The 25,991-nt window shown below is 45.4% G+C and overlaps 1 protein-coding gene across 6 annotated transcripts in view; it reads right to left on the bottom strand.

Moving 5' to 3' along the window:
- The window catches only part of Tsc1 (tuberous sclerosis 1 protein hamartin), an 85,731-nt gene that overhangs the window by 36,592 nt on the left and 23,148 nt on the right, over positions 1–25,991 (bottom strand). For 4 of the 6 annotated variants that reach the window (XM_089583195.1, XM_089583193.1, XM_089583192.1 and 1 more), the window contains 6 exons: positions 23,440–23,621; positions 22,893–23,006; positions 22,091–22,173; positions 19,247–19,352; positions 16,595–16,938; positions 11,845–12,154 (listed from right to left, as the gene is read on the bottom strand). In XM_089583195.1, the coding sequence (XP_089439321.1) occupies positions 11,845–12,154; positions 16,595–16,938; positions 19,247–19,352; positions 22,091–22,173; positions 22,893–23,006; positions 23,440–23,621 (1,139 nt within the window). The remainder of the gene's footprint in view (positions 1–11,844; positions 12,155–16,594; positions 16,939–19,246; positions 19,353–22,090; positions 22,174–22,892; positions 23,007–23,439; positions 23,622–25,991) is intronic. The other 2 variants (XM_089583194.1, XM_089583196.1) reach the window with 2 other exon arrangements.

Genomic DNA, 25,991 nt, shown 5'->3' on the forward strand with positions numbered 1-25,991 from the left:
GGCAGACAAGGGCAACTCTACAGTGGTGATGGACCGACGCGACTACGAGGAGAAGGCGTCAGCCCTTTTGAGCAGTGGGGCGTATGAGAAGGTTCGCAAGGATCCGACTTCAAACACTCAGGCAACACTCAACAAAACCCTGGCAGAGATGTTCAAGCGGCATCCTGATTTCAAATGGCTTTACCTCCGCCTCATCTCCAGAAACGGCTCAGCTCCAGGTTTTTACGGGCTACCTAAAACTCACAAACCTGGCGTCCCCCTTCGGCCAATTGTAGACTTCACCCTGTCTCCTCTGCGACGTCTCTCTGACTACCTGCACAAGGTACTGGCGCCGCTCGCCGGCAGAACACCCACGCATGTACAGAATTCGCGGCATTTCGTCCAACTTGTCTCGAACCTTACCGTGGAGGAAGACGAAAGCCTAGTCTCGTTTGACGTGGTGTCGCTATTTACCTGCGTACCGGTTCCCCTTGCTGTGTCCGTTGCTCGCCGCGCACTCGAAAACGACCAAACGCTGCACGAGAGAACTCCACTCAACGTCGATGAGGTATGTCGCCTTCTCGACCTCTGTCTGCGCAGTACCTTTTTCACCTACAACGGAGAATTTTTCAAGCAAACAACCGGAACTGCTATGGGGGCATCAATTTCAGTCACAGTGGCTAACCTAACCATGGAAGACGTCGAAAGCCGGGCCCTCTCCTCCTTTAATCCCAAGCCAAAGTTATTCCTCCGTTATGTAGACGACTGCTTTTGTGTGGTGAAAACCTCAGAGATAGAAAACCTCCAGAGTCATCTAAATTCAGTTGAACCGGCCATACAATTTACTGTTGAACATGAACAGCAGGGCAGCCTGCCTTTTCTGGATGTCCTACTTACAAGGCACGACAAAGGCCTGCAGTCCTCGGTGCACAGGAAGCCAACCCACACAGGACGGTACCTACATTTCGATTCGAACCATCCCATCCCGCACAAAGCATCTGTCGTGACGTCATTACTGAAGAGAGCCGACTCCATATGTTCCTCAAGTGAAGATAAAAGGAAGGAGAAGAACCGAGTCATTTCTGACCTCCAAAAGAACGGCTACCCAAGCTCATTCATCCGGCGCATTATCAGGAAACAAGAAAGGCAAAACAAAATCCGGTCTATTATTTCCTCAGACGCATGCCAGAAGCGGAAACGTGTTTGCATCCCCTACGTGAGAGGCGTGAGCGAGACGCTCGGTCGCATTCTCGGAAAAGAAGGGGTGCTGACAACGCACAAACCGACCAGCACTATCGGTCGCCTTCTCCCCCGCCCAAAAAACCGGCAGCCCAGAGAAAAGGCCCAGGGCGTCGTGTACAAAATTCCGTGTTCCGTCTGCCCGGCGTCGTACATAGGGGAAACGAAGAACTTCGCGGAAAGGATGAACCAACACAAAGCGGACGTCCGTCACATGAATCGTCAACGCAGCGCCGTGGCCGAACACTGTGAAGGGTGTGACCACCCAATTGACTTCGACAGCACCATTGTATTGGAAACGGAAGCTAACCCACGCAGGAGGCTTCTACTCGAGTCGTGGCACATACAGCAAACACGAGAGAATGTTAATCGTTCCCTGGGGACTCTCCCCTCATCCTACGTCCATGGGCTGCGGCCATTGACCCGCAGGTCCTCCACACAGGGGCTTAAAAAGCCAAGCTGCGCTCGCCCGTAGTCACACCGTGAAGAAGGGGCCGAGCCGGTCCCGAAACGTCGTGTTTTTCCTGTATTTTACTTGGTTGGCGTCACTTACCTTCTCCTAATGGTAAGATTGCACTAAGGATGACTCCAGGAATCACTTGCAAGCTGTTTCGACCAATGGTTTTTAGACAACGTGTGCGAATAGTGTTTCTTTGTGGTTCGAGGCGAATTCGAATCGAATAGTAATTTTCTTCCAATATTTTCGAAGTGAACATTTCCAATACTTCTAGCGCACAAAAAAAGTAGAATGGAACAATAGCATTTTAAAAATCATGTACTTTTCAAGCACCCAAGGGCATTACATAAAAAAAAAAAGAATGCATTGAACTTTACCACACTCATTGAAGCTATGTTGACGTCCTGAAAAAGTGGCCATTGGAAATTGCGGAGTTGGCCTACATGCGGAGCTGACATATTTGTGGGGTGTTAGACTTATCTATGAGACCCTGGAGAGCTGGTCTTGAATGCGATTGCGTTATAGTGCAGCTATTGCTTTTAAGCGATGACTCTATGAACACCTGTTAGGCGTATGCACTGCACACCCAGCGCCACCCCAAGCATCAGGCGTCTAAAAGGGGCATTAGTCTCCTCTCATGCTTGCACCGTCGCGCTTGACTCGCAAATTTCCCGCGAAGAAGAGCAGCTGCTGCACCTGCAGTCTGCTCAAACTCGTTCCGCGGAAATCAAGAGAACCACACTTCCTCCGATTGGAGGCCACTATGGTGATCAGATTCCGCGGGGAGCCACTGCACGCGTGCAGATCGCCCCGAGGACGCCAGAAAGCACCAGGTGGCGGCCAGCTGTTTTCACACCTGCCCCATTGGGAACAGTTAGTGCGCGCGCACTAGAAGCACACAAAAGTGGATCGCACTATGCTAAATCTATTGATGCACGCTGCCGTGCTAGTTACGGCGACTGCACACCACAGGTAGCGCGGCCACAGACAATTGAAAGGTACAGATCTGGGCGCCGCGCTTCCGCCTGCTCGCATCTCTTGCCACAAGCATGCGCAAACTGGCTCCAGCATACGTGCAGGAGCACAGGTAAACAGCTGAAAATCGGGGCTTTGGTAGGGCGCATGCTGCGTTGCAATCCTGGAAGAGTTCCAGAAACTTTATTCACTCGGGACGAATACTTTGAGATTTCAAATACCAAACGTTTGTTTCGAATCGAATGTCGAATCGTTCACTATTCGACCTGATATTCGAAACTAGAATATTCGCACAGGCCTACTGGTTTCTGTAAGAAAAAAAAAAGGGTACACAGTTGCACCAAGTGCTTTGTAAAGAGAGCTCGAATGTGGCACGCATCCTAACCTCATTCTTTTGGCCATATTACACAACTTGAGTTGTGTAGAATTGAAAACTGGTTCAAGAAGTGTTATGAAGCAGTTGACCGATGGAAAAGGCACAAAAACGTAACAATTTTTCAGTGCAACCTGCAATTTCCATGTTATTTATGAAATAACAAGCAAAAATAGGGTATTTTATACCTAGCAAAAAAACGAACTGTCAAACTGTCTTGTGCTGCAAAAAAAGCCGAAAAAACCCGAACTACAGAATTTTTTTTTCTGAATAACCCAACCTGCACCCAAATTTGAGCTAAAAAATATTGCCTAATTTTTACTGCCTCGAATTTCTGAAAAAAATAAAATTCGAAAACAAAGGACGCTACCTACAAGTTCGGGTTGGATTTTTCAGTTTTTATTTTAGGGCGCTACTTGCAGTTTTTTTCCGGTGAGCATTATTTTCAACGAATGAAATAATGACTTTTCGGTAGCTTAATGTAGCGGTTCCCTGTGGTCAAAAGTCATTTAAAGTCTGTCTCAGTATTTTTGTCATTCTGAACAATTTATTCACCAGTAATTACCGTGAAAATGCTAGTACTTGGAGCTGTGCTTGTAGAAAAAATTGCTACCCTCAATAAAAGAGCAACTCAAGTTAAATGAGCGAGCCGGTAGACAAAAACGGGAGTGGAAGTTTACTTCTAAGAGCTAGGTTGACATGCTATCATTGGGTTGTCACGCTGCGTTGAGAGCGAGGGCGGGGCATCATGTGCTCTGCATGTCGATGGCAGAGATGGAACTGCCGCTCAAGTTTCGCAGTTGCCAAAGACGCCCATTGGCAGTTTCGTGTCAATGTCTTACATGCATTTGATTACCCTAATTAACCAACTACCTGCTCTAAGCAGGCGATGAGAGTGAAAAAAACCTGCTCAGCTAGGAGACGGCGAGGAGAAGAGGCTTCCTGGTCTGCAGAGGCATGTAAGTGAGCGGAGCAATGCCTGAAATCACACAGCTGCACTGCTTATCCTAAAATACCGTCCTTGCATCATGCCCCTGGCTACCCTGCTAAGCTCATTTTCGACTTTGAGTGTAATCACATTGAACAGCCAGCTAGCTATGGCTTGCAAACCAAAAATACTGACCTTTTTCGGTTAAAACCGAATTTTGAAAAGTGAATTCAGCATACTTTTATCGTTTTTTTTTTTTTCGGCTTAAACCAAAAAGTCGAACCCTTCCTGTAAGTGAGTTTGCCATGTCAATCACAGGGCCATAACACACAGCCTAGCAAGAGAAGCAAGGATTTTCTCAGGCGGACCCACAGTGTTTTTCCATGACACTTGCCTGTGCTTAAGGCACAAGCTTCCATGCTGTGTCAAAGCCACACGTGACATGCTCAACTAATTGGGCTACATCGAGAGCTCCCAGGCAAGGAATGTCATCCCACAAATGCATGCCTCTAATCCACTTTGTGCGCACGGGTGTGGTGCCACCACACAGGAACTGCTAGGAAACAAACTGGACAGTGGCCTAACAGATGACACTCAGAACACATTGCGTTACGGGTTACTGTACAACTGCAAAGAAGAAAAAGAGTGGTGCAAAGTGCAGCAGAAGACGACCCCAACTCAACTGACTAACAAATGCACATTTTGTGCAAGTATGCGATGAGAATTACCTGAAAAATAAGGACGAAAGAATCTGAGAAAAATCGCAGGCCTGGAGTGAACAGCATTGTAAACAATCAGCGCGCCAACACGCAGCACAGGTGTCTGCTTGAGTTGCATACTAAATGAAGGCATTGCGGGAAGACAGACTGAATCATTGCACTTTTTTATGGAAACGCACCAGCACTAGGCAGACGCGACACATGCAGACGCGACACCAGTGTCGCCAGTTGGCAGGCAGCCGGCAAACTTCTCAACAAAAATGTCAGCATGATCGCCGTCTGAGTGTCATCACACTGTGACAGGAGTTCAAGTCGACAAAGCCCAAAAAGCCAGGGTAATCTGAAGCAAGCATTGACCACTTTGATACCCACCAGCAGTAAGCATTTCCCCAACCCTTATACTTTAATCAAAGGTGGCTCAGTCCTGCGGTGAATATAAGCCTAACCTGCGGAATTCTTTCATGCAGCAATTGGGAGAGCATACTCAGCAATTTTCCACACTAGAAATGGTGCACTGCTATCATTTTGTCAATAGCGACCTAAAATAGAAGATATCTTAAGTGTGCGCATGCTATTAGCAGGAAGTGCCGGTGCTACGCGAGATCAGCAGGGTGTTTGCCGAGCGTTGCTGGAGGCGCGGCCAAGAGCACTCATCAATGTCGTCTGTGGAAAGCAAATGGTTTATGCTTCATGGGGGTTTAACGTCCCAAAACGACTCAGGCTATGAGGGACGCCGCAGTGAAGGGCTCCGGAAATTTCGACCACCTGGGGTTTAAAGTGCACTGACATTGCACAGTACACGGGCCTATAGAATTTCGCCTATATCGAAAGGACATTTTGTGCAATGCAAGTCGTCAAATATAGTTTTTGCTAAAGAGTTGAAAACCAAATACTGGTGGCATCGCAAGATGAAAGGACATTAAGCAATAACAGGCGAGCCGGTCTCGCAAACTGCAAGGGCTCTGAAGCATTTTCCAGCAATGCGACAGTATCATCGCTTCTTGTAGTGTTATCGCATAGCGAAAGCAAATCTTTGCTACTTTCTTGAGGAGAATAGGCTCTCTCTAGGTAGATATTTATTCACGGAGTACTGTCTTTAAACATTCCTTCAGCTAATTACCAATCTGTTTGCAAAGCAGGATGTAAACAAAAGCTAGAAGCAGATGCCAACAGCAACAACTGCAACGTGCATGGAAGACGAAGCAGCTGTGTCAGCGCGGCTGTGGGAGGAGCCAAGTGAGAGGCGACTGCTATTGGTTGAAGTGACCAGCGAGGTGCAGCGACATCCTGGACTCTCATTTTGCTTCATTTGCTACACTGCCACCGCCACCTGCTTGTCGTTGCTTCGCTGAGCAATGAACGCACGTTAGAGCTTTTTCTGTAGCTCAGCTTTTCGCAAAGCGTTCAGCATCACTCACATGTTGATCACTGCAAACTACACACAAAGACTTGGCAGCAGCGATGCCATTGTCATTGCTTTTCATGTGTTTCTAATGGGAGCGGCACGGAGCAACGCTGTCCAGATCGTTTCACCACACGCCGCTAGTGTTTTGCACATGCGCAGATCACTAGCGCAAAAAAGGATTCTCCAGAATGTGGTCTCATGGCTATGGTGACCCAAACAGTTGACGGCAGCAGTTTTTAGGCGCACAGTCGAACAACTGTAGCACCACCTGGGAACTAGAGGTTGTCTATAGGGTGCACCTCCCTAGCCACACACTTCCTGCAGCAGCATGCCACCCACTGGCATGCGCTGGTACATGCACCGTTTGCTGGATGTCACTAAGCCTAGCCTGCTGCATCAAAGCCACAGCAGGTAGTGCTTTGGAAGTAGCCCCCACTTAGCAAAGAACATCTAATCTCTTCACAAGTTTACCACAAATGCAGTAATTTCACATAAACGAGGCTGGTTACTGCTGTGCCTTTAGTAGCAAACTGTGCAGACAAACACACCAGCAGAGAGTTACCTTGCACTAACAGCCACAGGTGATGCCTACCTTATGGAACATGACACCATAAATGGAGCACAGAAAACACACCACACCACCACTCCAGGAGTAGGAAACTCCCGTTACTTTCGGTTTCAACCACTTTGCGCACCAGTAGACTGAAGAAGACCTGATGTTTACAAAAATAAATCATGGACATGCATGCAGCCCGACAGGTTGCGGCGATGGCCAAATCGTCTGAGGCATGGAATGCTGATTCATTATCAATGGCAGTGGTTCAAATCCTGCTCAGGAAAGAAGTTTTTTTCCAGCTGGATACCATTACCATGACAACAATACGACGCAGTTGACTTTCCTCCAAACACTGCCGGAGTAACTGGCACTAACATCTGGATTTGCTGGATAATGCTACATATGGAAGTTTCCTACCCCTGACAGCTCTCCTTCCTTTGTAGCCTTTTGCACCCGATCACATAGCATGCACCCCTTTTCATGTCTTCACCTGGCTAGCACTCCTAGAACAACCAAAACAACGCAGCCAAAGCAGCTGTGCTTCCTCCTATTTTGAGACCAAGCAAAAGATCACAGGAGTGCCATTAGGAGAAGCACCACTTGCAGGATGCAGCACAGCACATCATTTGATATGTTTAATGTTCTGCTGAATGGGAGTTCAATAAATGCATACAACAGTGCTAAACTTTTGTATGAAATTTTCAGGGGACGTTCTGACTGTCTGATGCAGAAAATAACAAGATATATCCGGGTTCGATATGTCCAGGATCAACTGCACTATTTTGCAAGGTAATCAGGAACTCAAACTGGCATCACACAGGCATTTTATAGGTTTTGGAACCAACAGTTATCAATTCAATGGCCAAATAAACATTGATACACAAACAGCTCTAATGGCCACTGAGTCACATCAAGTTGACAGACCAGTGCAGAACTCCAGAGAAATTTTGAAAGCCTTCAAGTGGTAGCAGCATGCTATTCCAGACACAGTGTGCTCACAGCTACACACTACAAACTAAAGATATAGCAGTATCATCACTGAAATATGACTTCGTTGCTTAACTTAAAGGAAAGCACTAATTTTTAGAATAAAGGACAGCCTGGCTAAAATAACACTGCCTCCATCAGGACCTCTACGCTGTCAGTCGAACGAAACACCTGACAATTGTTCAAGTGCACATGTTCTAAAATCGTGGCACTGATTTTAAACGTCGACTAAAACGGGTTTAAACTATGGCCCAATTAATTCTGCAAAATATTAGTGGCAATGGTGGGCCAGAAGTGCCTGGTGTGCTTATCAAATCTTTTAACAGCGATCACCTCTGCCATGTAGCTGCAGTGCAACTCCATCGTGTTTGGGAAGGTTTGGACCCTGAATATAGCTGACAATTAAAACTGCCTGTGACACAAGCCCCCCCCCCCCCCCCCCCCCCCCCGTACAGCTTACATTAGAGTGTATTCACAGAAGTGAAATACCTTGTAAAACATGTTACACTATGCCAAAGTAGTGTAAAAACACAGCAATGTATCTTTACAGCATAGCACAGAAGGGCTTGAAACAGCATCATCACAAGTGCTTTACTATTGGAAAGAAAAAAATAATGAAAGGAAGGGCCCCTTCTGAGCACAGAGACTTATTTTGCAGTCATTCAGATCAAAATCAATGGAACAATGCATGTTAAAGATCCTTAGGTGGTCAAAATTAGCCCGCAGTGGTGGAAGGCGATAAAGGGGAAGGGGGGTGTAGAGAACCGTTGTGAAAACAACAGATAAACACTAACGGAACTACACCTCGCAGCTCTCCGTTTTTATAGATTTCACCGCCACTTCTTTCACAAATACATGTTTTAATCACAGACCTGACTAGCCCGCAGCCCAGCTCTATGATGCCGCTCTCTCTTCTTTCTTCCACTACCACCTTTATCCTTTCCCTCACAGTATGGTTCAGGTGTCCACCGCAAGTGAGGGAGTTACAGCTGCTTCCCTCTCCTTATAACTAGGCAATGGACTTTTCGGTTTTTACTTTCTGAAAAATCGGACGACCCTTTATTGGTACTTATTTCAGAACACAAGTGTCACTTTTTTTCGGCAATTATTATTTTCAACGAATGAAGTACTGTCTTTTTTCAGCATTTTAACACAGCAATCTTGTGTGGTCAAAAGCCAGAGTCTATCTCGGCGTTTTTGTCAGCCTGAACAGTTGATTTATGAATAATTAACTGCAAATGGCAGCACATGAAGCTGTGCTCATAGAAAGAATGGCTACCATCATTAAAGGAGTAAATCACATTAGATGAGATAGCCAGCAGACAAAAACTCAAGTGGAAGTTTAGTTCTATAAACTAAGTTGACACGTTATTGTTGGGTTGTCGCGCTGGGCTGAGAAAAAGGGTGAGGCATCACAAAGTCCTCATGTTGATGGCAGCAATGAAACTGCCACTCAATTGTCACGGTAACCAGAACATGATACTTTCTCTTGACACCCATGCACAGTTTTGTATCTGTATCCTGCATGCAGTTGATAAACCTACTTAACCGACTAACTGCCCTAAGCGGGTGATGATAGAGAACAAAGTGTTTAACAAGCACGCGGCGAGCAGGTGGTGCTTCCCGGTCTGCATAGGCGTGTAAGCTAGCGGAGCAATACCTCAACTTCCACAACTGCGCTGCTAATCTAACAATACTGCCGTCACATCATGCCCCCTCGCTTCCCTACAGAGTTAATTTCTGAACTCTGAATGTAACTCGTACTCAACAGCTATGCCTTGCATGCCAAGAGTACTGACCCTTTTACCATGCCATGCTAACATCAGCACGGCATGCTGATGTTAGCCATGCTGATGCTAGGCTAACATCAGCATGGCTAACATCGTGGATGACTAATATCAGCTGGACTGTGAGAAAACTAGCAGCATATGCAGACTATCATCATTACACAAAGACACTTAATGACAGCCTCCTCACTGAAATACGTTTGCAGCTGCATTAATGTCTGCATTTAAGAGACCTACTTTTGCAGGAGAAGAGGTCTAAACAAACTATGTCTATGCTGCAAGGAAGGCCTCAGCCAACCTCCCATGCTTCTAGCCAAATGAAGCAGCTTACATTCTTAACACGGTATGAAATAAATTGGGTTTGTTCTGCAGATGGGCTCAAGTAAATAACAACATGCTGTACAGCGGCTTTGGGTGTCAAATAAGGATGAAGAAAAAAAGTGCAAGCAGCAAACAGACATATAACCAAAGCCATTTCTAAGTGAACACATTAAAAGGGCTTGTGCTGCATTCTGTCTAACTCTCTGGACTGCGATACCGTACTTTCTCATATAACAAACGCACTCACATAATAAATGCACCTTCCAAATTCACACTGTTTTTTTATTAAAGGAAGTGAGCCTATTATGCAAGGTGCAATAATGCATGCAATGCACCTTCAAAACCTTCCAACACCTCACTACCACATCTTATAGGCAACAAAACTGTCACCCACATCAGAAAAAAAAGAAAACACAATATTAAAGAATCACTATTGTAGCAAAACGAAAGCAACTGAATCTGCTAGGCAAAAAGATGACAGTATGTGGACCCTGGGCAGCCAGAAAATTGTTGCTGCTTTATTACACTCAGAGAAACAAGTTAAATGGGCTTAGCAAATGGCACTATGAAAGTATTTTTATACCATAGAACCATGCATCTGGAGCAAATGCAGCACAAGTGCACACTGAGCAGTAGCACATGCTTGCAATATGCTTTAATATTCATGGTGGCTTCATCAAGAAATCGATGCAACTACATTTCAAGGGGGGATGTGGAGATTGGAGGTGAAATTTTTTATTTTTTGGTCTAGAGCAATGAAATTTACCATGCTTATTAGGAAGTCCACTGAATGCTTAAATACAAAATTTCACAGAAATATTGCAATTAGTTTTGACATATACATTTTTATATGCTTCGTTGCTATACCAAACTTGCAGAAAGCCTACCGTGACAACAAAACATCGTAGGAGACTGCAGTCACTCAAGTTTTACTCAAGGCAATGGTTAATGCAGCGATATTCTCCAAATATTTTCATCGCCTTGATTTCGTTCTACGCAAAACGTTATATCCACATTTGCATAATGCTTTCATTATCCTCATGAAAAACTAGTGACAGAGTGAAAAACTGAGAAAGTAATTCAGAGATTTAGGACCGCCACTGCATTAATAATTTATCAAGGAACACAGTGCAACAAACCGCATGAAATTCCACGACACAACTGTCATGCTATGCTTTCTGAAAGCAAGGCAGTCAAATCAAAAAACACTTTTGAGAAACCTTGCATTTCCACGGACATTTCAGCCAGTTTTTTGCTACCTACGGTCACAAAAACATTCTTTCAATTCCTTTCTGGGTTGTTTTAGGGGAAAATTTTTCGGGATATGATTAAAAATATCGCACAGATACAAAATCTGGCATTTTCTAAAATTTGTTCCTTTTTTCGAGATTTTTGCGATTCGATTTCTGTGTCCCTCCTTAAGCACAAACGGTACCTCAAACAGCGATGTATTAATGGGGTTCTGCTGTAGAACGTCCCATTGATGGATAGTGACAGCTACAATGGAGTAATACACATCCACAGGTGTAATAAGGGAGTAATTACTCATTGACATCCACCCGAGCGCAGCCGTACGGCTACAAAGGAAAGCTATACAGCTTTCTCAGAAACTTCGTAGTTAAAGAAAAATTCGTCCTGGTCTGGGGTTCGAACCCGGGACCACCGCTTCACCGGAGCAGTCGCTCTACCAATTGAGCTAACCGGGATGGCAAGCTTATAGTAGGGTGAGAGCGAATTGATCAATAACTCGAAGTGGGAGCAGTGTTGGTCAAATGTTTAGGAGAATCCCCCAAGGTGGAGTAGATATGTAATAAGGGAGTAATTACTCACTGACATCCACCCAAGCGCAGCCATACGGCTACAAAGGAAGGCTATACAGCTTTCTCAGAAACTTCGTAGTTAAAGAAAAATTCGTCCTGGTCCGGGGTTCGAGCCCGGGACCACCGCTTCACCGGAACAGTCGCTCCAGACTGCTCCCTTATTTGTAATAAGGGAGTAATTACTCCCTTATTACAAATCTACTCCACCTTGGAGGATTCCCCTAAACATTTGACCAACTTCCACGGGTGCTATCACAAGCTTGCAGCACAGTCCCCAAGAAGAAATTGTGGGTCTTACCCATCAGATGCGCTCCCTTTTTTGCCAGCACTGCCTGCTGCATGTAGCAGCTGCTAGCCAGCTGGAGGTGTTTCTCAAGCAGCTCACTGGGAGACATGTCTGCGAGGGCCAAGCAGGAGGCGTCCCCTGCCCCCTGCTGACGCCCCCCCGACAGGGAAAATGGAAGCAGCACGCTGAAGGGGTCCTCAGGTGCTGACACGTCTTGAGGCTGGGGCACTTCCTCCTGGACACACTGCTCAGGTGGCAGGCTGGACTCGGCCGGGGGTGCCACAAATGCCCGACGAGGGCTGCATGCGTCCACAGAGTGTCCCTGCCACAAAAACAAGCAAAATAGTTTACACTCCTCACCAGTTCAGCTGCAAACAGTGCATGAGCGACACACCAAGACCCAATCTGACAACCAGCATTAGCAGGGAAGCACTGACAGTGTACAGGAAGAGTCGGGAGGTTGTCAATCACTTACCCTGCACAAGGCAAATGAAAAAGGGAGGAGAAATGGGGATGCGCACCGGCGAAAAAGTTTGCTGCAATTTCCCCCATAACTAACTTCTTTCAGAGCGGGATTCCAGTTCAATGAATTTTTTGCAAAGTGAAAGTATGATGATGAATTTTTTATGGCGCAAGGGCATCTGCGGCCAAAGAGCGACATGGCACAAGGTGTTTTTCATCTTCTCAAGGTGGGGTCAAAGACTAGGGGTGTGCGAATATTTGATAATTTCGAATATTCGATCGAATAGCACGGTATTCGATATTCGCTTCGAACCGAATTCTCGGTATTCGAAATTTCGAAGTATTCGTCTCACGCGAATAGAGTTACTGGGACGCTTGCCCGCTTGCTTTATGTGGTTTCGGTTCCGAGTATTGCCGCATAGATGGCCTTTTTTTCATCGCGCTTTCAACGCTCGGGGGTCAGTCAATACGCAAATCACGATCAGGCCGGGGTGCGAACCCAGCGACAAACGAAAGAAAGGTGAGGGCGACGCGCTCTTGCGACAGATCCTGCGTTCTGGCCGTCTTCGAACCTCCGCACTAAGGCTGCCATAAGTCGCGTCGCTACCACCGTGTCGAGGCAGATGCAATGAAGGAAGAACACAGCCGACAGTCGTCTAAGCTTCAAAACAAGAAACCTCCGTTTATTGTCAGCGAACCCTTTATACTCTGGCTGGCGGTGACGTTATCGATGAGCTCGGACGCCGCAAGTATTCGAACGCGGGCATCACCTTGCCGCGTTCACCCCCTCCCGCCCTCTTTTTTTTTCCAATAGAGCTGCCGAAAATATCTGATAAGACAGATGCGACGATAAACACGCAGCCCTACCACGCTATCGCTTCACCCTATCAGGTGACGAATCATGCGTACCGAACATGGGCGACCGTTCCCTCGGCAGCATTGAAGCAAGCCATCATATTACCGGCGGAGGCGAGAAAAATACAGCGGCAGCGCGGGGACTCGATGTCGCCGAAGTGTATACTTACTTCAATGGGAAGGGCGTATTTAGCGTGTGATAACGCCAAGCTTATTGTGCACCCGTGGAGGATTACTGCCGTTAACGCTCGGCATCGGGGGGGCTGCGGACGCATACGTGACTGCCGAACTTTAGTAGATCGAAATGATAACATTCATCCATGACTGGCGTCTTTTCTTGCTATTCTGACTGCTTGCGCATTGGTGGGAACGGAATGCCGTCGTAATCAGGGCATTGAGCCGTCTTCGGTGGTGTGCCGCACTCCGTCGCCGCAACTCGGGCACTCCGGTACGTTGGAGGCTCAGAGCATTCTTGGAAGCGCGATGCTAAGTGCTGCTCGGAGGTACTACCGGGGACAATTTTGCCAGGAGGCGCGAGCGGTGCGAATGAAGTTTCGCTTGCGGCGCTAGAGTTTTGTACAGCCGCTTCCATTCTTGCTAGTCTGGGAATGTAACCGGAACAATGTTCCGATCCTTCAGTTTGATAAGCGAAGCAACGCTCCGGCAAACATCAGCCACGAGCTGCTAGTGAAATGCAAAAAAAAAAAAATGCATCGTGCGACACGCCTTGTCAGAGTGACGGCATAGGCCGGGAAGAGCGCCAGTTTGCCGCCCTAAACCAAAGAGAGACAGAGCAGAGCCGACGTTTCCATACGAGCACCCCTCGGATAGCGAAATAGACGCGCCAATCTCCGGCCGCAAGGTGATGGCGATGCATTTGAGCCATGGGCGGCGCGTCCTGAACGCTATGTCCCCGACAGTACGGCCAACCTATCGGTGCTGTGGGAGCTTTGGATACGCGATGGTGCGATGCTGCTAGTGCTGCTAGGAGGTCCGGTCAGCCTATGTTCCATTTTAACATCTTTGGACGCAGCAGTCCCATCGGCGTAACCGAAAAGAAAGCGCAATCCAAGCCAAGAAGTGACGATCCTAAACTATAGAAACGCAAGCAACGCAAGTGGCAAGTCGGTGCACCAAACGTGATTGCCTAGCTCAGTGTTAGACATTCGACCCGTTCGACCACTGGTCACCGGTAGTGCAGAATGTCCTTTTTTTTTTCATTATTGTTCTCAGCGCTCTTGCTGCAGTGTAGTGCAGTTACTCCTATGGTTTCAGTTACTGGTTGTACTACTGGCACTGTTCTGTTATACTGTTATTTTTTGTATTTTATCTCTAATTTCTTATTAGAAAGCAGGCGGTATTTTTATGTGTTATAACTTTTTATTACCAAACCGGTAAAAATTGTTTTTAACTCACTTTAGGTGCTCTCTTAAAATTTTGAAGCATGGTTTTAAATAAAGCCTCAGTGCAGTTTGTAATGGCATCGTGTGTTAGAAAAATAAATGGTTTTGGAAAGGCCTACTGTCATTCAGCCTTTTTTTTAGTGCCAGAAGTACTATTCGAACTATTCGCTTCGAAATTATTCGAAGAAAATTGCTATTCGCTTCGAATCAAAAAACCACTATTCGCACACCCCTATCAAAGACCCACTTGCCAAGCATTTCACCCTGAACAAGCTGAGCACTAGACCAGGGGAAAGTTTGTGCCCATTGCATCACCGGTGGGTACTCGGCGGCACTGGGGATCGCACCCCGCACGTCCCGCATGCAAGGCGGATGCTCGACCACTAGGCCACCACTGCGTTGCAAAGTGAAAGTAAACATGAAAATTTATTTTGGCAATGCATGAAACATACCAGGTCGCCAATTTGTCTATTTTCGCACATCCAACAATGTTTATGGAGCTTATATTAGAGTTTTAGCATGGTGCAATCTGTGATTCACTTCCATGGGAAGCTATCCATGTATGTGCAGATGGCTCCGAAGGGCCAGTTGCTTGGTTTGGTTTATTGGGGCTTAACGCCCCAAAGTGACTCAGGCTATGAGGGACCCCATAACCTGGGGTTCTTTAACGTGCACTGACATCGCACAGTACACGGGCCTCTAGAATTTCTCCTCCATCGAAATTCAACCGTCGCGGCCGGGATCGAACCCGCGTCTTTCGGGTCAGCAGCCGAGCATCATAACCACTGAGCCACCGCGGCGGCTCAACAAAGCACCACATGCGGATGCACACCTGACAGCACATGCAGCTAGGTCCCCGAGTAGTGGATTACACTAGCTAGCAGAATGCAGCTTGAGCTACACTCATACCTCGGCAAAATCATGAGAGCTTACTCAGTCTCACTCACAAAAGTTAGATCAACCTACGGACTCACTCAAACTCAGAGGCCCGGGCTCATTCGAACTCATGAACTCACTCACTCAGGCTTACAACTCACTTGGGCTCACGATCTAGGGTCAACTCTGTGCAACTGTCCTGTGCAGCCAATTTCCCTAATTTAAATCAGATGAAACGTCCATCTCCCGTCTTTCTCTTGAACTCACCGCAGATGGTAGGAGGAGTCGACCAACCTTTCAGCCAGTCCTGTGGCGGCTTGCCGCTCTGCCAGTGGCGGAGTGATACGTAGTGATCGGCGAAAGCAAAGACTCCACACATATTATTTTTATTTCCATGGGCCTAATTTGCGGCTATGTAGCCTCTGACTAAATCTATTTATTCACAGAAACCTAAAAAAAAAAGCGAAGCCGCCATGCAACTGCCTGAAAGGCACTCCACGCGTTAATTGACTCCAATTTTTTTCATTCCATCAAAAATTGAGGTTCCTAAGCTGTCCACAATGCATTGCTAACTAGACAAAACAAATGATCTCACAAATATTCTTGCTCACAAGTATCTTGTAATAAAAGAAATTAAAATATGGCACATAATGTTATTTTTCATTTTATTTGTTAGCTGACACCCTAAGGGCCCAAAAGTCATGGCATAAGTTGGGGGAGGAGGAGATGATTGAATAAAGAATAACAAAAATGCTCACAGTGCAAGAAAATATTGCCATTCAAAAAAAAAAAATAATAACGCCAAGTATAGCTGAGTGAGAAAATAAATAAAGATATGGTACAAACATCAACAGTCCAATAAAAATATTTTCAGACTACAATGAACAGACAACATTTGATGGGAACACCCCCTCTCTCTCTTTTTTGCAAACACCGTCATAAAGCAGTGAATGCAGCATTTCTAAAAAGAGCCTATTGCAAAGCTGGAAGTTGTGGGGTAACACACGGTGTCATGCAATTTTTCAAGGGTCTATCAGTTTACCTTTTTGGAAAGTACTCCAGGACGACAACACTCTCTCCATTAACATAATATTTCACACACATTTGAAAGGCGACTTTAAGGCCCCGTTAGCCAAAAAAAGACCTGCTCCACCAGGGACACCCACCTGATCTGAATTTTCAGCTGGCCGCCTAGGCCGCACAAATGGCTCCTGCAGCCGGGGGCACGAACGGCTGCGCTCTAGGGTCGATCGAGAGCCGGGCCTGCCCCTGCTGCTGCCACTGCAGCATCGCATGGGGCACTGGCTGAAGTAGCGCAGCCGATCCATGCTGTGCGCCTGCTGCTGCTGCTCCTGATACTCGGGGAGCTCGGACACGGAGTTGTGCGGCTCTGTGGTCAGGTTGTTGGTCGTCGAGAAGAAGTGCATTTCGGACCCCACAGTTGAAGCGCCACCAGTTGAGGCAGCACCAGTCACCGCCGGGGGAACAGGCTTCTCCGTTGTGCAAGCTGCTGTGGCAATGGCACAGGAAGCCCATTGAACAACTTACTGCGGTCTCCACAAAGGAGCGCCTCCCAAGATACACACAACAGCCGCAGTTTATTTTGAAAGCCAGAAAAAATGCCTGCACTGTAAAAATGGCCAGCTATGAAAACTGACACAAACTCATCTTGCCATTTCTGAGGTGGCGACTTGAAAACCTCATAACTCGAGTTCTATGTTAGGCAGGATGATATTATCTACATGGCCCAGTTTACATTTCTTTCCCTTACCAACTATGCATGATAAATTACACATGAAGCCCAGCAATGCCAAAGGTGAGTAAGAGTGAGCAATAGTTATATGTGCTAGAACACAATTGAAATCATCAGATCACTTACAATCTCGTTTACTACAATTTACAACACAGTGAAACCTTGTTAATTCGACCCCATTTATTCTGACAGCTGGCACAGTCCCAACCAATGACCATGTAAGTCTAGAGTGTTGAACGCTCATTAATTCGGACACTGGTGGGCTTGCACCGGTTAATTCGGACAGGTTCCCAAGTGGAGGCTGTGTTCAGATGCGACTGGCACAGCAAGGGATCGTCCAAATATATCCCTCATGAAGTTAAACCACATGTTGGCCACACACCCAATTGGGCCCACGACATGGCAGGCATTGGTAGGCGCAACCATGACTGTAGGAAACGTGGCTAAACTGTAAAAAAAATATTCGGGCCACATAGTTTCGTTTTCCAAGCTTCGCAGCCCACCTGCACAGACAACAAGCCAGTCACACTCAGCTGAGTGCCACTTTGGACGCTGATGTATTGTTTCAGATGGCATGTCGTGGGTCTTTGCTTTTTAAAAGGCATTTCGCAGTTCAGATGCTAATATATTTCCCTCCACTTCCACGTCAGCACACCATCACTGCATGCTCATTAGAAGCTAGTCACTATTAGTGCGGTGACACTAACAGAGGAAGAAATGGGCTTGGGCAGGGCATGCAGTGCGCAGGCAAGATAACCGCTGCTCTTTAAGGGTAACGGAGTGCATCCCAGGAGAAGGCAAGCGTAGCAGGGGGCGGCAGAAAGTTAGGTGGGTGGATGAGATTAAGAAGTTTGTGGGGATACAGTGGCCACAGATGGCAAAGGACAGGGTTACTTGGAGAGACATGGGGGAGGCCTTTGCCCTGCAATGGGCGTAGTCAGGCTGATGAAGATGATGAGGATATGACTGCTGCTTACAGAGGAGGCTCCATTGCTATCATGTCTCACTGTGAAAGCAGCTGTAGAAGCCGCTATGTAACACATCAGAACATTTATGCTTTGACACTTCCGACAGTGTGCGCCCAAAACAGCATTTCACAGAACTGCGGAAAATTTTCATTTCTGCACAGTTTTCATCTCAAAAGAAGACAAACATTGCCTAGTTTTTCGCCAAATAAATTTACTATGATACGGATGGTTTATGGCAGTTTTTGAGGCCCACTCAATAATTTGGCCTTCTCATAATTCACTTGTTTTTTTTTTTTGTTTGGTCCTTTGCAGTCTGAATTAAAGAGGTTTTATCCCACAGTAAAACCTCATTACTTTGGCCCATGTTAATTCAGAAATTTGGATCATTCTGACTGCCGGCAGAACCCCAGCCGACGCCCATGCAAGCCTATGGGGTCAGACGCTTGTTTCAGATGCGGCTGGGCTTGTACCGGCGAATTCAGTTAGGCTCCTGAACGACTTAGCCGCACGGGCCAGGACATTTATTTTTCTTAATTTTTACTAAATGCCAATATTGTTTAGGCTCCTCACTAAGAACTGTGTCAGGCTATGAGGGGAACAGCTAAAGATAACCCAAAATAGCCCTCTTCAAGCCTGAAATCCACAGTGTGGCACTGCTTGTACACCTCTGACGCACGTGCAGCAGCTGCAGGCGTGACGACGTGCGGCAGTCCTCGTCGTTGCACTGAGGCTGCAGAGGGCAGTGCTTTTTCGACATTTTTGACTGTGTGGGCGAAGTAAAGCATTTGATGGAACTGCGAAAAACTGCCGCTGCTGCGCAAACTTCATCACAAAAGTAGAAAACCACCACTCAGGTTTTCACCAAATAAATTTACTTTGATGCAAGCTGTTCTTGGCAGGCTTTTGGGAGCCATTCACTAATTTGGACCTTCAGATAATTTGGTCATTTTTAAAGGCCTCTTTAGGTCCAAATAATGAGGTTTTACTGGATAGACAAAATAGAGAAGTAAGCTAATGGATGCCCTACGATGTAAAAACATGATACAGCAATTTTCCTGAGATTGGAAAAGCAAACGCTGTCAGTACTGATGTCATACCATCACCACTGTGCAAAGGTGCTTTGTTTCCAAGATCCCTGAGAGGTATGTCATCCTTGGTTGCACTTGTAGTGCTCCTGGCCACTTCAGATTCCACCGCTGTTTTCTGCAACAAATATTACTTCTCAGCAGCAGCACAGAAACGAGCAAAACAAAACTTGCTGACACCCCAAATTAAAAAACTAATCGTACCTCCAATTAATCGCTTTTAACCTCTGACACAGAGTGCCAAGATCAGGTGTGAACTCTGAGCCCGAGCCAAAGAAGGCACTGGCAAGCCAAACATGCAAGCTGCTATAACCCTTCAACATGCTATGTACATAACTGTGTACAGCAAACTCTCAGCTTTTTCTGCGAGTGGGTTACACTTAGCAGTGATTTCTTTGTTTCAGGTGAAACTTGCATCCCTCATCTCACAAACAGCCTTCCTTATGCCATATAGCGAACGAAGAAAATAATAATTCGCAAAACAGTGAGTAGGGTAGCACGTCATCTGCTAGAAATAGAAATTATTTCCAGAATCCTTTAGGTGTTTACTTGATTTCGATGCTGTTCTTTTTTCGACAACTGAATGAATGAAATTTGGCACACCACTGCAAAAAATTAACCGCTATTATTTTGCACTGGAAAACTAACAAATTGTGTTTCTTAAGGCCTGAATATACTACTATTTAGTAGAAAAAATATTTAATTTCAATGGAAATAAAATATGGTGTGTCAAAGGGCTAAAAGCCGTCAAGTGACAGGCACAAAGAACGGAAGCCCTTTGAGTAGCATCAATCAGTAGCAGTGTTAGGTGCATCTTATTTATTCAATACCTCAGCCTTTTGTCAAAACGCATCTGTACTCCCTTCTCAGAGCTGTCACTGGCACAGATCTTTATCACCAACCCACTCTTAAATTTTCCATAACTAGACTTTCGAGCGAAGTAAGTGTGATCATTGTTGGATTACTTTGCTGGATGATATTGCCACTCCACAAACCAAAGAAACATTGCAGAGCTTCAGTCTGGACAAAGTGGTGCATAATATTTTGAAGCGCTACTAGCAACTGTTTATTTTGTTGGAAGAACACACATATAAACGAGTCACAACACATGCGCAATACAAGCATTAAAAAAAAAAGATAATGCACCTGTAATGCACATTCTGAGCCAAGTTGTCTGAGGTGCAAATTTAAGAAATCTTACTCAGCTGTATACAAAGGCAATGATGTGTCACTAATATAGTTTGTTGCCTTTTTCCTTATGTGGTAGGTTTCAAGGGTCAGCAGGACATGTTCATCAGCTCTTCTGCCAAGAACCACCATCCCTCTGAAACACGGTGCACAGCTGCCAACAACGTGTGCACCTCTGTATTCGTTATTTTAAACTTTTTGTGTGCGCCACCTGGTAGTGCTTGTGGTCACCACCTCCTTTGATTTGTCTTTTATTTGTGCTAACCCCCTTCAAATTAGAAAATACTGTGCTTTTACCGTGCACACACAGATTTTTTTACACTGTACATGTACACTAAACAGCACATGCACAACTGCACAGCACAGTTGCCTGCCACCTTACAATCACTAATTGCCCTGTGTGCCAGCGTCATGCTACCAGGTGGGAAGTCCGTGCATGACCCAGAGCGCTCAGACATCCATACCGAAAGTACCCGAGAGCGCTCTGGGCCAGAAGTAAATGATTAAAAACAACCAGACGTGCGCATGAAGGGTGCCCTATTTCAACCAGCTGAGTACAGTAAAACCTCGTTGATACGTTTTAAGGCAAAATGAGGGAAAAGCGAATTATCCATAAAAACATATGATCCCAACAGCCTAAATCTGAGAAGTAACTGCTGAATGAGGCCGAAACGCATTGACTGACAATTTTACTTCATGAAATTGTCATTTACATTTTTTGGCACAAAGTCTGAACAGCTCCTTTTCTAATGCTCACAGAATTCAGTGTGCACCTGCTCAGCCAATCCATCGACAGCAGTAGCAAATGTAGACAAAATCTCTTCCTCATAGTTTTCAGATGCTTCGCCCCTTGCACCTAGGTTTTGCGGAGAAGCCACCACGACAGCTGACTGTCGCAGTGTTGCTGCTTTTCACGTTGGATTCCTAAGACCTGGCATGCTCGTATGTAAGCGCATCATTGCAGTTCTCAGATGCTTCACCCCACTGTCCTTAGGCACATCGAAGAAGCTGCTGTGTTCCTCGTCTTCGTCTCGCGTGACCGCAGGAATCAACCGCTTGTGTGTTAGCGCACCATTGTTGGTTTTTTTTTTTCAAGGGGGGGGGGGGGGGGAGGGGGCTGCACTTCTTTACACCTCTGCACCGCCAAGAAGCCACCAGGGCGGGTGACTACCGCTGCATTCTACAACTTTATGTTACGTGCCCCTAGGTTCAGCTTACTAGTATGTTTGCACATGTGCAGTTGGTTGATGAACTAATTATAACAATACAATTCACCAAAATTTTAAACATAACAGAAGGAAAAGTGGGTCACCTGGGAACATATTACCCATAAGAAAAATAATGCAACTATACAAGACATTTTTAAGCCTGCAATTTTGAGTGTACCAACCGGGAAATCTTATAAACCAGGAACGTATTGACGAGGGTTGACTGTAGAGTTGTCCCGGTACAGTCGTTTGACTTTGGGGCCCTCGCCTGTACAGTTTATGTGTCGTAGCAATTCTGGATTCAATAAACCTTGATTTTATTTGAAAGCAAAAAAAATGTAGCTCACTAAAGTGTTCTGCAGCACTCACGACATGACCAGTTGAAGATTCCTTAGGCATTACACAGACAAAGTTACCATGGACACACCACAAAATAAATAATTCATCAATATCACCATACCTCCACACAACCTGTTTCCTCCGGTGTTGCTTCCACAGCAAGATCAAGAGGCAAACCAGCTTCTGTATTCTCGTAGGGTTTTTCTTGGAAAGGCAAGAAAAAGACAACCAAACTTATCAACAGCTTTACAACAGGAAAATTATTTTCGGCACGAAACATACAAACACAGACATTGAGGTAAACAAAAAAAAAGTCCCTTGCTTTTTAACCGTAGAAGGTGATTTGACAGTAAGTGCACCTAAAGTTTTTCACAAAGCAATGCTATTTATTGTAACTGGGAAGCCCATGCTTTGATAGTACATGTCAGTTTCACTGTACATGTGCAAAGAACATACTCAATGTTAGCAATAGGCTTACAACAATATCTGACGCTTTCAGATACCTAACTAAATGGGAGGCAAATCAACATTCACCTCTAATCAAATTCCGATAACTGAAAATTTCAAAGCATTCAACGCAAGCATTCAAAAAGTTGGAGAGCTGCTTCCACTGGTACTGGCTTCAGAGGAATGCAGTGCCCACGAAGCAGAGCAAATGAAAGTGAGAAGAGCCAAGACAAGCTAAGCCTACAATGAGCTAGACCAATAGCTCCTGTCTGGTAATGAGTACAGGCAGGCTTTCTCTGACTACAATTAGTATTTGTCGACCCTATTCAGTCACAGTTAACCCCTCTACTTGTGGACAACATTTTGGGAAAGAAAGGTTAATCTATATTGGAATAAATATTGTAATTAAAAGAAAGACTAAACAACACTTCGTAGCTGGCAAGCAATTGTAGCTACAGCAGAAAACATGTGCTCACCACGTGACAGCGACCTAGAGTAACCTACTGTTCTCCAAGCAGAAGCCAAGTCACAGGACTCCACAGGACTCCAGCAAGGTGCTGAAAGCACTGAGGGTGCTATTACAGGCTCCCCTGCATACAGATGTGTCAAAAAGGTAAAAAGCCGTCATGCCGCTCAGTTAACTCTGTCTCTCGGAAAAAAAGCAACATACTCTTGCAGCTTTGCGCTGGTTTGTGACCTTTCCTAGCATTATTAAAGGCACATAATGTAAAGCTCCTCTGCATACTGACTTCCCCAAGCATATGTTCACCTGTTTATTTCTGAAGTCATGTCAACAAAGCGTTCCAGCAATGTGAACAAGGCATGCTGCCTTACTTGCTATAAATGGCACTACATTCTTGCCGCAATCTCAAACAACAGTTAGGCCCCCTCTCCCGGAAAGCATGCTTGCTCACACCATGAGAGAAAACTGCCCTGGAAAAAGCTTGCTCCAGAAGTCAAAGCTTCAAGAAAAGCAGCAGAGATGATACTGAACAGAGCATGAAACTGCTCTTTTCCTGGCACCTTTGGCAAGGGACCCCTTTGGAGGAGGTTGCAAGAGGGGCAGTGGCGAAGTTGCAGTGCTTCCGCTTGCAGCCACAGGCGGGGGTGAAGAAGCTTCACCATCATCTGTCACATGTTCTTTTGGGTCCAGAGTGTGGTGGCCGCATTCCATGAGAATGTCGTAGGGCTGCATTTTCTTCCACCTGCAGGAAGCACACTGTGAGATCAATCAGCGCAGAAAATTAACACAAAATGCGCAGTTACCTGGCCTCGTGTCCAAGATTACTGATACAGATTTTTTTTTTCCATTGCAATGGCAGTAAAAAAAAAAAAAAAAGGTGTCACAAAGAAACCACCACTCGCTACTTTATTGCTGACACAATATCCAGAGATGTGACAGAAATTCCACTCTAATATTGTACTGCATTCCACAACAAGATCACGGCTCCACGAAAGTGCTACATATAAGCTATCAACAAATGATGATGTGGTGCCAATACGTTTCCAATGGACAAAATTTTGTTTCAAATCCAAGTAAATAAAACACTGCTCCTGTTCACAAACTAAGCACACTAAAAAATATTTTCACAATTTACTTTCCAACTGTCCCATTTACTACACATAAACAGATGCCTCAACCACGACAACCAGTGCTTCCTTGCCCCGAGTAAACAAAGTAGCAGTGAAAAGCAGACTTCCAAGTTAAAATGCAACGAAAAATAAAAAAAAAAATGCTTCAACAGGATTTTCCATAACTTCCCAGAAAAGAAGTGTTATGAAAAAGCAGATGTTGCATTTAAAAGTTACCAGTTCAGAAAAAGCTCTAGCTTATAAACCAGGCTAAGGATAAGTTATAGATATGGTTCCCGTTTCACAAGTAGATTAGTGCTTCCATGTACCTGAGATGCCAGACGTTTTGAGCCAGTTCAGTACATAATTGCTGACCCCACATTGCGACAAGTAAAAACAGCCCCTAAATACAACACTGCTACTTGTATACTGTCTATTAAATTTGGTGATTACTTATTAATGCCACAACAAGCTACCCTGGTAGCTTAGAAAGCATCACATATGCTCCAAACCTACCAAAACTTGCTGAAGCAATCTTCTTCTAAATAGATTCCGGGCACAAAAATTTACAGCATATTTCAGTGGTAGCAATGACCAAGAGCATTTTGGAGCAGGCTTTGTGGCAGGTGAACATTCGATTTGAAGCATCTTTCTCGTGTTTTGCAGAAAGAGCCCAACACTCAGAAATAAGGTCAAGATGCGAATATAAAGGGTGTTACAGCGGACATGTGCCAAGGTGCACAAAACGACAATGCGCTCTACAAATTTTTGAATATGCAGAGTTGTAGGCAGTCGTCTTGGCCAGGTTAGCATATTCTTACAGCATAGCTGGTAGATCATTCCCACTGTACTTAGCCACTTGACCAGCACCTTGACGCAATTCAGGCAAGTACTCCTTATATCCTTGCCGCTAACGTGGCCCTACGCGATTACATCAACACAGGGCCAACACACACCAAGACCCTCCCACCAACCCATAGCAAGCATGCCTCGAAATAAGAGAAAAGGAGCAACTGCAAATTTACAATTTGCACTATCATAAATCGCAAGAGCATAATCAAAAACTCGTACAAAAGCTACGATGGATAAATGCATTACTGAGAAGCATAATCCTCCAGGCACTAATAAATGCACCTAATTTGTGCTGTGTCGTATTGTGTTGGGTTTAGTGGTGCATAAGCATCTAAGGCTATCATGCGCCTAACTCAAGCTACAGAAAAATGCTGGGTGCAGGACTTTATAAAGGTGTAAAACAACGATGGTGTAAAGGGCCTAAAGGTTATTTCGCACAGCACCTAGTGATAACAAAGGGTAAAAATGTCACAAACGGCTAGAATTACAAGATTTAAAAGAGTCAGGTAACCTGAGCACCATCCTTGACTGGGCAAGGATCTCGAGGCTCCCAAAAAATAAAATGAAGACCTCGGCCTTCTTCTCAGGAATGAGAAAGTGGCTGAGATGTGGTTAAAAAAGTGTGGTAATAAGTTGACTACATTTCATCAAATCTGCAACTTGCTTAGAACATCTGCTCTCTTTAAAAACTTAGGAACTTGTGAGAAGTTAACAAGCGCATTTTCACCTAGAAGCAATTTTGGATGGAATGGTATGCATACGTTGTAGGCAAACTGCAAAAAACGGAGCGGTAAATTTGTAAGAGACATGTTTTATCGGATCCCCAGTGTTTTCGTAGCAGTACCGTATTTTCCGGTGTATAAGACGCACCTGCCATATATGCAGGCTGTCATTGAAAAAGTTGGTATATAAGACGCACCCGTATATAAGACGCACTCCAATTTACCCAGTTAGGCTAGTGAGGATCAATTAAACACGCTTGCGCGACCATCACGAAATTCACCGTACCTGTGAGAAATTCTTAAGCAATTATAAGTGGCCGAAAAGGCAACACTCACGCCATTCCCACCCACGTTTTAGAAAAAAAAAGAAAGGAAAAACGAAAAAACTCTCCCATACGTCCAGAAGAACATTTTATTTCTACTTAAAAC

This window comes from Amblyomma mixtum, chromosome 3 (genome assembly GCF_055824585.1).
Source record: "Amblyomma mixtum isolate Tamu chromosome 3, ASM5582458v1, whole genome shotgun sequence".
NCBI classification, from domain to species: Eukaryota; Metazoa; Arthropoda; class Arachnida; order Ixodida; family Ixodidae; genus Amblyomma; species Amblyomma mixtum.